This window comes from Tachypleus tridentatus, chromosome 12, assembly GCF_004210375.1.
Source record: "Tachypleus tridentatus isolate NWPU-2018 chromosome 12, ASM421037v1, whole genome shotgun sequence".
Lineage (NCBI taxonomy): Eukaryota > Metazoa > Arthropoda > Merostomata > Xiphosura > Limulidae > Tachypleus > Tachypleus tridentatus.
In genome coordinates this window covers 89,558,009-89,572,427 of record NC_134836.1, presented here as the reverse complement: position 1 = coordinate 89,572,427, position 14,419 = coordinate 89,558,009, and the positions used below count along the sequence as shown (strand labels likewise).

Below are 14,419 nucleotides of genomic sequence, written 5' to 3'. Positions count from 1 at the left end.
CATGAAGGCAATACAGAACTTACTCTAATGTTAGAAGTCCCCGGGTAGCTTGTCGAGTCTATTATTAAAATCAACCCAGACTGCTTGAGTCATTCTATCTCTAGATTAAACTCTGGATTATATTCATGTCATCACTTTGTATCAGTGGCATTGTTTTTTTAACAAAAGACATTTTACCTTCACTTACATTTAAAGATTGTAAGTAACTATACATATGGTAGTTGTAAAGCCATCCACATAACCCAGACTTCTCACCACTTACAAGTATGTACCTTGAAACACACGGGAGTTTCTAACAAAACTGAATATAAACTCCACCTAACTATCCTACATATTCTCACAAAGAAACTGATATTTTATATTTTGTAGTTACAAATACCGATTTTTGGGTTCTGTCCTTCTGATTATCAGAACAATTCATTAAATGTACTTCACTGACACCCATATCCATTTATATTTGTTTGAAACCCTGCTTTCTAAAAAACCTGCAAAATATAGAACATTTAAAATGTGAAAATATTAATCAAAATCTGTGACATCTAGCAGCACAAACACTTCTGGAAGGTAAGCTACCCCCTTTTTGAAATCTAGAAAGAAAAACAGTGTTCCAAGATATTTTGGGAACTCAAATGATAAATGTATAAATACATATAGTATTCATTGTATGACTGAAATTTATGAATTACTGGGAACTACGTCATGCAGCACCATACAACACTTAGAAAATTAATTAACTGGAAGAACTTCTATACATAGACGATTTGTAAAATATTACTATAACTATTAACTTTGAGGCATTAGTTGCTTTAATTTTGGAACTGATTGTAAAGCAAAAGCCCAATGATATGTGTGTTAGTACACTATTAAAAGCTTTGCTTGCTGAATAGTCAGTTTTATATGGACTGCTCCAAATTGTGTCAAGAACTACGTATAGTGAAAAATAGTCTCCAAAAATCAGACAGAAGCAGCCCACAAGACACTATTTATCATGTCTATGTTGTTTACATAATCCAGAATACTTGTTTGCACACAAATTTACAAGATACAAGCTTAATATAATATTGTAAAAAGAAAAAAGGTAATTTGTGTTGTATTCTGATAAAAATCTATTAACATTCTTTAAATAAGCAAGGTGAAATATTTAACAGTTGCAATAATACAAAGATAAAATAACTTGCTTCCAAAGATTTAATATAAATGTACCTACATAGAACATTCAAAATAACACATTTAACTACAAATATTCTGTTGCAGAAAACTAACTGTAACACTTCTTACATAAATTCACTTGAAACAGTGAATTTTCAGCCCTCAACATTTACTCAAATGACAAAGGTTTTAACAAGATTTAACAGATTATTTGAAAACTGGTGTTACTACACTTACATAAACTATATGTGAAATGATTCACTTACTAATGACGTAGCAAAATTTTCTAGAAAAATTGACAAAGCTGTCTCAACAGCTCCACCACCGGGAACAACGCTCTTTGATTCCATCACACGCTTCACAACACACAAAGAATCATGGATGGATCTCTCCATCTCATCCACAAAAGTATCATTTGCTCCTCTTAAAATAATAGAGCTAGCAGTGTGAGCTTTTGGGCTAAAGAAAGAAAATATTACATCCTAAAAAATTATTTAAATATATAATAAAATAGTAAACTTCACAAAAAAAAGATAATTTGATAACAAATATTCTTATATGCAATAGTTTAAAAATAAATTGTACATCCTGAAACTATACACAACTCTTTAAGCCAGATAAATTTCTTTCACACATGAATAGAAACATTTATTGCACTCCAGAAGTACAGAACTGAGACTTTATAGAAAGACCGTTAAATTTACATCACAGCATTAAAGTAAACCAGTTTTATTTACTTACCCAAAGCTTGAAACTTTATTGCCACTCACCAAATGTTAATTTACCACACACACACACACACATGCACAGTGTTTAGTGTCATTACAAGTGACGTTTGTGGACTTAAAATCTGAATTCAGTGTCATGTCTTAATTAGTGTAAATAAGGAAATTCCACACATTCATTTCAACTAAAGAATATTCATATTTTTTGTTGTTTCTTAAATCAGATATATTTCACCGATTCAGACATGAAACAGTACATGCTCATCCTATTCACTTATCTTTATCTATGCAATTGGTGGTTATATCTCTCATTTTCTGCATATGTGCAATTTTCATTAAATTACAAGAATGCCCATTAAAAAAAAAATCAAATATCTTAGTATTTTTATACTCAAATAACTTGCCCTTTCAACAGAATTAGTTCATCATCACAGATTCTCTCTTGCACAACCTCATCAGCTTCTCCCAACATGGAAGCATCAAAACTCTCCTCGCTATCTGTGTTTACTAGAGACTGCATCAGTTGAGCTAGAAAAAGAACCAAACTATCAGGCTTGCAGTGTTCTAAAATTTTACATACACCTCAAGCAATGTTACTCTCCTAATCAAAATATTTCTAAGTTCTGGGTGGTCCACTATTTTCAAGTTATGAATCACAAAGAATGAACATGGCTTGCATAGGACCAATTCTTCACACACAATCTTTGTAGTTTTCAGAACAACCTTTTTATAGCATAACTTACTGTTGACTCGTTAATAAAATGGTATTTACTCTTATGTGACCTGCATCATTCCTTAAAATATAAACAAACCTCCAGTAGCTTTGGCTATTCTCTTCAGATCAATCTTTTTAACCCTCCGAACCGCCATGGCTCCACATTCAACAAAATACTTTAAACACAAGTCATCAATTCCTCCTGAGGTTAAAATGACATTAGCTCCTGCAGCCAAAATCTTTTCTATTCTTTCCTTAGTAATATCACTCTCCCTGAAATATGACAAAACATTATTTCATCAGCAGTAATCTTTATTGTAAAATCATATAAAACAATTGTACTTAAATAATAGGTACTCTTACTTACGACAAATCAGTTTTAAAAGAGAAACCTAAACCCACCCAAAATCCTGCTCTTAGAGATAACAATCTATTCTTATAATGCCTCAACATCTTGCCAAATCAATACAAAATGTTTCCAAAATTTAAATTTATTCTATGCATCATTTTTAATACCCATTATATTATGCCATGTAATTATAATATTTTACATGATTGAACATTACAGTAAACCAAATGTGTGCTAAAAAACTTCTTTTGCCCTTAACTCGTATTTCAATATGTGATAAGCAAGTCATATTTGGACTTGAATTATAGTGTATGGATAGAAAAAGTATAATTATTAAAGCATAATACATAAATTTCTTAAGTCTTAGTCTTACTATGTTTAAGAAGATACTCATGAATGAATGTTTTCATCTCACCCACTAAAAATTTCCTCCCTCAAAATAAACCTAAGGTTAATATTCTGTTATTTACTAATAGATAGTGAGCAGACATCCAAGGATTGAAGAACTGCTAGTGCTACACCTATTTTCAAAGAAGGTGATAACAGTTGCCATGCAAATTATACACCAGTTAAGTCTTACCTGTGCTGCAGAAAAAAAATAATTCTAGATAGTTTAACAAAAGAAACTTTCCAAAATCTTAGTAAAATATGATGTCATAACAAAACCAGCATGAGTCTCTACAAGAAAATTCTCTCACTGATCTATTAATTTTTTTTTAAGAATGTTATTTGGAAAGTAGAAACATATGGAATTGGTGTATTTGTGGGTGTTGCTTCTAGAAATATTCTCAAGTGGGCCCAGTCTCATACTGATTTCCAGAAAGTTAGCCATCTATGTAATGAAATAGGTATTAACTTTACAAGTCACAAAAGCACTGCATGATCAAGTCAGGTTTACTTGAAGAAACAGTAAATTGAATCATTGCAATCTGTGTATGTATTGAAAGCATCTATGCATTCACTGACAACACTTAAATTGGAATTGTCCTCTCAAGCTTCCCTTTATTTCTATTTTTGCATCATTTTTATGAAAAATGTAGTCATTTTTTGAAACTAAACTGTTTGAATATCTTTATACCATTTATTTTGACACCACTTTCAAACATCAATATCCCATAACAAAGAAATTACTGCAAAACCAAATGGTATCAAATGTAGCCAATTACATTATTCCTTTGCATATCAAAATGAAATAATTATTGTTCAAAGTTTTAGTTACAAACACAATCTATTACTACAAAGTAATTTATAATACATTTCAAAAGGCAGGCACAAATAATAAACAAATCATTTTGTGCTAGTGGCAATCAAGACAACATAAATACACAAAATATGCATCCTAGAAGCAATATTGTTTTGGTATGGTTTATAATTTAGTTGGGAAGGCACTCAACAGTGCGATTGTTTTGTATATACTTGGGAAGCCACTCAATAGAACAACTATTTTGGTTTGTTTAGAATTTGTGCAAAGCTACATGAGGGCTATCTACTTTAGCCATATCAACTTTAGCAATGAAAGATTAGAGGGAAGGTAACTAGTCATTACCACCTACCACAAACTCAAGATACTCTTACCAACGTTAGTGGGATTGAACATCACATAATAACAGCCTCACAGCTGAAAAAGCAAGCACGTTTAGTGAGAAGGGAATCCAAACCTGCAACCCACAGATTGTGAGTCAAGCAGCCAAACTATCTAGCTGTGCTAGGCCTTGCATGATAGAAGATAAGGATCTTATCACAAATGATGGATAAACAAATCAAATCATTAAATCAGCCTTTTGTTCCAAGTAGGAAAGCTAATGCTAACTGAATTGAAGGGTATACTTACTGACACGTTAATTACAAGTCAGAGAATTATTTCTAAATAAAAATTTCTGTTTTAATGCAACATTTGAACTACTGCATATAGTTTAACTTACAGATCTACAAGAGGATACCTATTTAGAATACCTAGAAGAGGTTCAGAGACAACTCCAGGGATGACAGGTTTATCACATCAAGACAAGTCAAGATGTCTATCTTGTTTTTTCTTGAGAAAAGAAAGGTAAGAGGATTTTATTTAGATTCACAAGATTACCTTGAAGAGAGAGGGGTGATAAGTTAAACACCTCTAATTTCTCTGAACACAACAAAATGAAACAAACTCAAGAATTTAAAAAAAGCTTCAGCAGCAGTAGTGGAGACTAGCAACACACATGGTCTTGATAAGGGGATTCATAATTCCCCCAAAAAATTAAATATAGGTTTTAAGTTTTTTTTTCTCAAAAGTGGATTTGCACAGACAATATTGAAGAATCAAATGATCCTTTGTTATAGGTATGTCAAAATGTTAAAAATATCTTAATTACCAATGGCATGGTAAATATTCCATAAACAAGCAACTTTATGACTTCAAAGCCACATATATACATATATTCAAACTTGTGTTTGTTCACTCACTTTTAATACACATTTTTGCTTTCTGAATCAAACAACTATGCAGTAATTTCCTTGCATTTATTCTGATGTTGGAGGCAGCATAAATAAAACTGGATATAAAATAAAACAAAAAAAAACAATGGCTACAGGTAGTGGTTAGAAAATGTTTGGATGAATTAGGGCCTTGAAGAAAATATTTTGTTTCATTAACACTTTTGTAATCTTTTTTACTAACTCTTCAATTTTTTGATATAAAACAAATGAAAATGAAATCACAACCTAAGCTCTACAGACCTTTTTCTGATAGCTTCTAATTTTTCTGGGTCTGTTATTAACACCTGAATGCCAAGGTGCAACTTCACCTTCTGAAGGCTAAAATCTAAACAAGCTACTTTAGCTCCAGTAATCTTCTTAAGCATAGCTAAGATGAAAAAAAAAATTATAATAAAGAACATTGATAGCAACAAAAATAATTTTAAACCTGAGAAACAAAGGTAAGAACCTTCATCTACTTGAAAGGTTTGTTCATTGAGCAGAGAGAAAGAGGTTTAAGGCATAACTTTCAGAATTCATAAACTGTATAGCTTTTCAAGCACCCATATGGATCCTACACTTAGGGTATTTTTATGAATGTTACACTGTTTTTAAGAAATATTTGTCAAACAAAATTTATCTTTATTAATAACTATACTCAACTGATATAAATTATGCTTCTTTACTACAACAAAACCAATATTCAATTAAGATACAACCATGAATATTCAAAACCTACACATGATTGGACTATCTTACAAGTAGACAGCTATATCTGTTAACAAAAACATGGAAAAAGGTTTTAATAAAAATACAGTTACATTAAATGTTCAGTATGTCTCAACAGGTTCTGTTTCGAATGGTTCACATAAGATTGTAAACTGAAATCCACTTGATAATTGTAAAAAAAACACCCATTGAAAAAAATCAGACTACAGATTTAATACAATAACAACAATTTCCATAGACACATATAAATTAAAGTGATGTTTTTCAGTAGATGTATAAAACTGGAAACTTAAAATGCAAGAAAATGCCCTTTAAGGTTTCATAAAGCAACATTTCACTAACTGAAAAGCAAATAACTACCAAGGTTAAAAATAAAAACAAAACTTACATCTCAAAAAACTGCATTTTTTTGCATAAATATAAACTTTAGGTCAAAATAAAACTTATTTTTTCTTCAGTATATAATAAAATTCATGAATAATTAGCCAGTAACAAAGTCCACCATAAGTCTAAAACCAAGTATAATACAGTAACTTTTACTTCTGTTAATTATTCTGAGCATCACAGATACAGTTATGAACTAATGGTCTTAAAAATCCTCCTAATCAACAATTGTTAGCTAAATCTTTACACAGGATTTTTTTTTTGTATCTAATGAAAGAATTTTAATTGAAGCACTCGTTTTGATTGAATCATTTTTAAGATGCATTCAAAATTATGTAACAACAACTTATTCACAATTTTCAGAAAAAGGAATCAGTTTTTATCAGTAACTTTAGACTTATTACATCCTGGTTCTGAATGCCCATAATAAACAATTCTGAAGACTACACACTTTCCCACTTTTCTACTACAACAGCTACAGTCAGGTCAGATATTATTTAGCTTGAGACTTACCAATGTCTAAAATTCCTTTGAAGGAAATATTTACCACATTATTTGGTGTAATCTAGCTCTGGAGCTGATTTATAGTTTAAGGATGATATTTCTATTATATACTGACCTGTGCAGATCAGGTGTTCTAGGCCTATATTGTTATATGCTTGCTAGCCAGAAAACAAATTAGATCATTAAAATACAGCTTACAACACTAGAAATACTCAGACCCTATAACAAAAGCAAAAAAGCTAGTGAAAACTATTGAAGAATAAATTCAACAATAAAATAGAAATTAAAAAGATTGCTTTATATGAAGCAAACAAAACAAAAATCTGTTTCTTTTAATTATTAAGGCCAGCAGTTGAATAATTTATTGCAAATCAAAACAGTGGGATACTAAAGAACAGCATTGAATGTTACATATCCCATGCAATGCAAGTTTATTCAAACATTAAAGAAACTAGTACTGGCTATATTATTATGACTTTTAACACAAAAACATTTAAAATGTTACAAAAAATAAGACATTTAGAAACATACATTTAAAATTTTAGTTTTATAAACATTCAATATCTAACACAACACTAAAGAGAACATATCCCTAAAGATGGTTAAGTGAATTTTTCAGTACTTAGACCTTATTCACTTTACAGCTGGCTCCTCATTTTAACCAAAATAATTGTTTTTGATCCAAGAAAACCATTAATATTAATTAGTGGTAGACTAGTACCTTGCAATGTCACCTCCAAGATATGTAAAGCTCAAAATTCTCTTAACACTATCCCAAATGAACAAGTAGTAAACCTGGTTTATTGCTATTACTTAAGTAATAAAAGCTTAAACGATGTAAAAATCATGAGTACCTTGAGAAGCCACAGTACAATTTAAAGCATAGCCATGAACTAAAATGCTTTCTCTTGTACACCGTCCATGAGCTTTCAAAATGTTCACAGCTTTAATTGGATATCTGAAACCACCTTTACCATCTGAGATTTTAATGGCTGATACTGCATCAACAACCATGTTAGCAAAAAAGTCTGCATCTCTGAGTGAACATTAAGAATGATAGACAATACTGCAAAAATAAAACACTTAACATCATAAGTGCATATATTAATTTAAACAATGTCCCTCCCATCTTACATTATTCATTAACAGAGTAACGACATTTTGTCAACTAATATTTATAAACCATTCCGTTTCCATAGTGAAAGACAAATTACATTGACTATAATAATTTTTTTAACAATAAGATATCAAAATACTTATTAATGAAACTATCATAAGATTATACAGAATATATATTGTAAAAAAAATTAAAAATCTTCCCACTTAAATGTATTTATAACTGGCTAGATTCTTACAGTGGATGATAAATTTATTAAAGAAATAAAAACGTTTGTACATCTGTAGCATCCAAATGTAATAACTCATTTTAGTCAACATAATTTTATCAATACAGGAAAGGTTTTCTAATTTAACATTTGATTCAACTGATAAGTTCATATTTTATTAAACTTTCAACTTGTCTCACATTTTAATTTTATTTCTCAGAAATTAAACTTATGCCTAAAAGAATTACCAAAATTAATTAAAGTATGATCAGAAGTCCTTCCATACGTCATTACCATTAGAGGGTATATGTAAAGCACTATTTTACAATCACCAAATTTATGTGAAAAAAAAAAAATCTACTTTTCACACTTTAAAAAATTTCAACTTTTTTCAACTTACATAGTAAACCTCAAAAACATTATATTTTAAGCCAAATAAAAATAGTTGTAGAGAAGAACCTACATGGAAAACCACCTCACCACTTGAAACTAACAAGTGTTAGATGAGTGTGTAAAATCTACTTTACACATACTAATATAATTAATGGTAAATTAAAATATTAATATCAAATAAGACATAGTAGTAGTTAATGTGGTTTGGTTTGAATTTTGCACAAAGCTACATGAGGGCTATCTGCACTAGCCGTCCCTAATTTAGGAGTGTAAGACTAGAGGGAAAGCAGCTAGTCATCACCACCCACTGCCAACTCTTTGGCTACTCTTTTACCACCAAATAGTGGGATTGACCATCACATTATAATGCCCTCATGGCTGAAAGGGCGAGCATGTTTGGTATGACGGGAATTAAAACCCTCCACCCTCATATTACGAGTCAAGTACCTTAACCACCTGGCTATGCCGGGTGGTTAGTTAATGTGAAAAACAAATACAACAGAAACTGTATTCATTAAGTCTTTATACTTGGTTGTATCTTAATGTTTCATTATTTGCATTAACTTTTATACACTGGACATCTGCATGTTCATACAGTTTTTAGCTCTGGTTTGATAAGAATGCTAATGTACTAGAACATAAGAGATGAGCTATCTTAAAAATGTGTATAAATATTAATGTATTTGTAAAGGCTTTGGTTTCCTACTTTGATTTTTATACATAGTAAAAATACAAATAAAAATGTACAGCACTGCAACAAAATACTTAATATCTGAATAAACTTGTTATGACTTCACTTAAAAACAAACTTACTTTCATGCTATCACCTCTCAATATGTCACAAAACCATTGTTTGTTCTGAAATGGTGTTTTGGAATAGAAATTTCACAAGAAAGTAAAAAGAAGTTCCAGATTAGGGGTATTAAAACTTTAGTAAATGGGTTGGCTCTTGACATAAAAAACGTGTGCTATTAAAAACAAGTTAATTCTTAGGCAACAGTATCAACAATAACAGAAAATACATGAATTTATTACATATACAATCAAATCCACTGCAACTAGATATACCCTAATACAACTGTAAAATACACAATAGTTCTTAATAGTTAATCTCAATTTTTTTCTATTTAACAAGAAATACAAAGTGCAACCTAAGCAACTATTTTATTGATAACTTCCTAGAGTTTCAATAAGTAGCATCACCCTGTCTACAAGGACTATTAATTAGCTACAATACTTAAACATTTTGATCACAATCACCATTACCAACATAAACAGATTCTACAGAATGTTTAATCCTGTTCTCTGTCAGTCCAGAGAAAATGAGGAATTAGTTAAAAACATGAATACCTTTTGATGAAAATAAATTAAAAATAACTTAGATAATTTTGTTATGGATTAAATGGGTAACCAAAAACAAGTTAATACTAAAAAGAAATCATTTATAAGCTATATACAACTTAATGTGTTGAAAAACTAGTGTTGATTATTGTCAAATTTACAGAAAACATGTTTTTGTATAACTTATATTCACAGTTACTAAACAAGGACAGTCAATTATTAATTGTTTTAATTACTGTACTTTACAACCAGCTACTTAAACAAAGCTTGTGAAAAAGGTTTTTTTTTCACAATATTTTACCACCGTCCAGTCAATAACGACACCTATGTACTTCCATGCTCAATATTAGAGTTCTACACCAATTTAATGACAGTTTTGTATATTAAGCAGTTATATACTGTTATTATTCATTTTATTAAAACATCTTTTTCCTCAGATCAAAAGGTGACTCTATAGCCTTTCCAGAACTGTAATACCTCCCAATTACTACTAGTTTACCCAAAAGTGGGGCAGACCAAAGGCCATCTATTCTAACTACTTGCACCACTATATTGTAGTCTGTCTGTCAGTCAATAGAAGATAACATTTCATAAGAAATGCTTAATGTTGCAATTTTACTGTTGAAAACACTAGTAAAATGTGTTCATGCAATTAATCACAAAAAAAAAAAAAAATGCAATGTGGGCAACAATACAGCATGGCTTCAAAAGCAAGAAGTAGAAATATCTGAAAATTTTGATATTTACTTTTAAAACACTTTTGGGGATCCTGCTGAGAAACATCTAGTTATGTAGCTCAGACTTTATTTCCATAAATGCTTTTTTACCATCCACAACCTGCTAATCTTTTGTAACTTTTAACTTTGTTCTGAGCTTTAGTCTTCTAATTTACTAACCAAGATATCACATGCCTATTAAATGACAATCAACCCCATCTTTAAATCAATACGTATTTAACTCAAGTTAAATATTATAAGTACGTTTTATTTTCTTTGTTGCAAAACAAAATATGGAGGATACGGTCCAATAAGTTTTGATGACATTGCTGTTTTGGCTATGTTCACGATACATTCCTGGCCCAATTCATCCACATTTAGTGTAAGATGTTCTTGTATATATTTACAAGATTCCCTGAAATAAACATTTTACTTATTCTCTTATCAAAGTTCTGATTTTGTAACAACTATAAAATGTTTACATCCTTCTTAGTTCCTCAACTCACTGCTAAGTTTACACATACTTAGCAATCACTTAAAACATTACACTTAATTACTGGCTTGCCACACATATCATGATGCAAACTGTGTATTGAATAAATAAAATGTATAAGCTCCAAATGAACAAATCACATCATAGAAACCCCTGCTTAATTAGTTTCTTTTTCTCTTCCATTTCTGTTTGCATAACACTGTAGAAATGTTTACAACCTTAGTAAGCCTAAGAAGGAAAAACTAAAAACTTCATACATGGCCCTTTACCTCCTCAATTTGCACTCATCTATTAGGCATTAACTGAAACTTTGACCTCAGTGGACTTTTCTATAATAAAAATAGTACTTTAAATATAATAAAGTAATGGCTAGATAAGGAAATCATTTTTCTACCACTTGTAGAAAACATTTTTAGTATCTCTTATTCTAGGCCTTTTTTTTTAGTGGAATTAATTTTATAGTAGATTAAAGCTGTATCATAAAAAATAAACAGAAGATATCTAAAATCAATACAAAAATTCACTACTTCAATATTTCTTTTGCAGCTTTATTAATAGCAAAGAAAACTTTTCTAATTTCAACTGTTTATAAAAATACTTAAAAGAAAATTCCACATTTTTATGATGCTAAATATTTCAAGTTTAGATAAATGTGGTTCCTAAAAGTTACAGTTTAGTTTCTTTAACATTCATGACAAATTATGTACAATTTTCCCAATGGGTAAACCAATTTCAAGGGAAAATCTGTAGATAATAACATTAACATTCCTACCATTCTCCTCATAACTACATAGATTAATATGCTACTCAAATAAAATACATCATAAAACAGTTTAAGCATGGTAATGATCCTAGCCCTATAATGCACAGTCCACTTACTTGCAAGCAAGCCGGTAGCCACTAATGATGGAAGTAGGATGAATCCTACACTTAACCAACTCATCAGCATTTTTCAAAAGCTCAGCTGCAATGATAACCTTATTTAAAAAAAAAAAAAAGGTATTTTTAAGAGAAAAAAGAATCTTTATAATTTAGTGTTACAAATTTTCTTCCACAATATTAAAATCACATTTCACACCACACATTTACATCATTAGATTTATGATCCAATTTCAATAGTTAAGTTTGTATAAGCATTTCTTACAATACTTAAAAAACAAAAAAATTTAAAAATTAAGCAACCTTAAAACACTTGTTATATTAACTTTAAAGCACAACTAATAAAACTAGAGACTGTCAAACTCGATGAATTTTCCAGTTTATCAGATGTACCCTCTGAGGGTACAAAATTTATAAAGTTAACAAACTAAGACTCAGTGCTTACATTTATAATATTCTAAAAACAGGTTCATACATAGTCAAGAATGATGACTCAATACAATCAATAAAATTTCTGTGTCTTGCAATAATTTCCTAGTATCAAGTTAAACACCCCCCTTTAATAACCTTTATTTCACAGAAACTTGAGCTGCTTAAACAAGGAGCAAAATGTACCAGGTGGCAACAATTCTGACTCAATTCACAATTCTCTCCTTCTGATAATATCCTTGTTAATCCAGCAATATTTTATGCTCCATATAGAAAATTCAGCAGAACACTGTTACCTGTTTAAATTCTTTTTAACCAAGCCTGGTAATGCAACATTAAAAGCACTACTGATAGACACCATAATATTATAAACAAGCACTTAGTGTTGGCTTTAACCAGGTCTTGGAATTAGGTGCTAAGGAAAATATTAAATCAGTTCCTCTTTAAAATTAATGTTTTGCTGATTACTCATTTTTTTCTTGCATGTCACAAAGTGACAAATTCAAGTAAACAGCTTATCTGTTAGGAAATAGTAACTCTGTATAAGAATAATTCATTTTTTATATCTTGTAGTAACATCTGTTTAAAATATTCAAGATCCTTATCACATGAAAGAACTATTAAGAAATTACCATTTTTGTTTAAGAATTTTTGAATGACTAGTTTTCTAAGGTAATGGATTATTAAGCAAAAATAAGTTCCATTACGTGAACTCTCAAACATACCAAGATCATAAATCCAGAGTGTTCAAAAGTTTGATAAAATTTGACTTTTGTTAAAATGAAGACTATTCTCAGCTTTGGAGAGATATATAACTAAGCAAATTATGTAGGTTGCAATTATTTTATTAAGCTCATATTACTTCAACAAAGTTTTTTTTTTTTTTTTAACAGGCCACAGATTAAGCCTATGGTAACGCTCTGAATTTAAGGAATTTGGGAGCCAGGTTCAAATTTGAACTTCACAAAATATTTCCCACACTAAGTTGTTTTTTGTGCATTAGAAGTTACAGTCAATCCCACAGTTTTGGGTGGTGCACATAGGGTGCTGTTGATTGTTCATTTACCCTGTGGTAGTTCAAAATTAAGTAGAGTGATGTATCTATCACAAACTAAAAATACCACTGTCACTTATGAAAGCTCCAACAAAAACTGATATAATGCAATATAATCCAAATCAGTTTAAAAGTATTCTTACCATTTCTTGATAGTTTAGAGTGTTCCAAAACCAAACTATTTGCTTTTGTAGACATACAGGTTTCAATACATATAGCCAACGTAAGTTAATTATTGTTTACTGTACTCTCTAGCTATACCACTTACTATTACCAGAAAATTTCAAATGTCACAACCAAAAATCAAGTATTCACTCTAGTAGAGTTTTATCATGACTAAAAAATAAAAATTAAGTGATCTCTTCTTTTCTTAAACAGAAGAACTTCACAAACTTAAAAGCTGTAATACAAGGCTTGTTACAATTTTATAATTATGTTGAAATATACAAACTAACTAAACAAAAATATGTTCTGTTTCTTGAGTCCTTGAAGAAACTGAAATGAATAATCATTGGGATTTTTGCATTACATCACAAATGTGCAAAATGACTAGTATAACACGTATTAAAACAAATACAAATTTTAACAAAATCTTATCAAACCATATGTTCCAAGTTGATTCAATTAGCTACTCATACATTTCAGTACATATTAAACCTAAATTCAAACTTGCAAGTCCCTATAATAGTTAGTTTTTAGAAATGGTCAGTTTCCAAATTAAAACTTCCTATTCTTACTCTAAAGATATAAAAGCAAAAAATGGTTTATACTTATAATACT

General features: G+C 30.0%; 1 protein-coding gene across 1 annotated transcript in view; it reads right to left on the bottom strand.

Annotated features, from left to right (window-relative positions):
• LOC143233953 (T-complex protein 1 subunit alpha-like) overlaps positions 1-14,419 on the bottom strand; it is a 36,468-nt gene that overhangs the window by 3,674 nt on the left and 18,375 nt on the right. The window contains exons 4-10 of the mRNA XM_076470884.1: positions 12,157-12,254; positions 11,089-11,199; positions 7,864-8,045; positions 5,654-5,780; positions 2,687-2,862; positions 2,279-2,402; positions 1,416-1,608 (exon numbers count right to left, since the gene is read on the bottom strand). Coding sequence (XP_076326999.1) covers positions 1,416-1,608; positions 2,279-2,402; positions 2,687-2,862; positions 5,654-5,780; positions 7,864-8,045; positions 11,089-11,199; positions 12,157-12,254 — 1,011 coding nt within the window. The remainder of the gene's footprint in view (positions 1-1,415; positions 1,609-2,278; positions 2,403-2,686; positions 2,863-5,653; positions 5,781-7,863; positions 8,046-11,088; positions 11,200-12,156; positions 12,255-14,419) is intronic.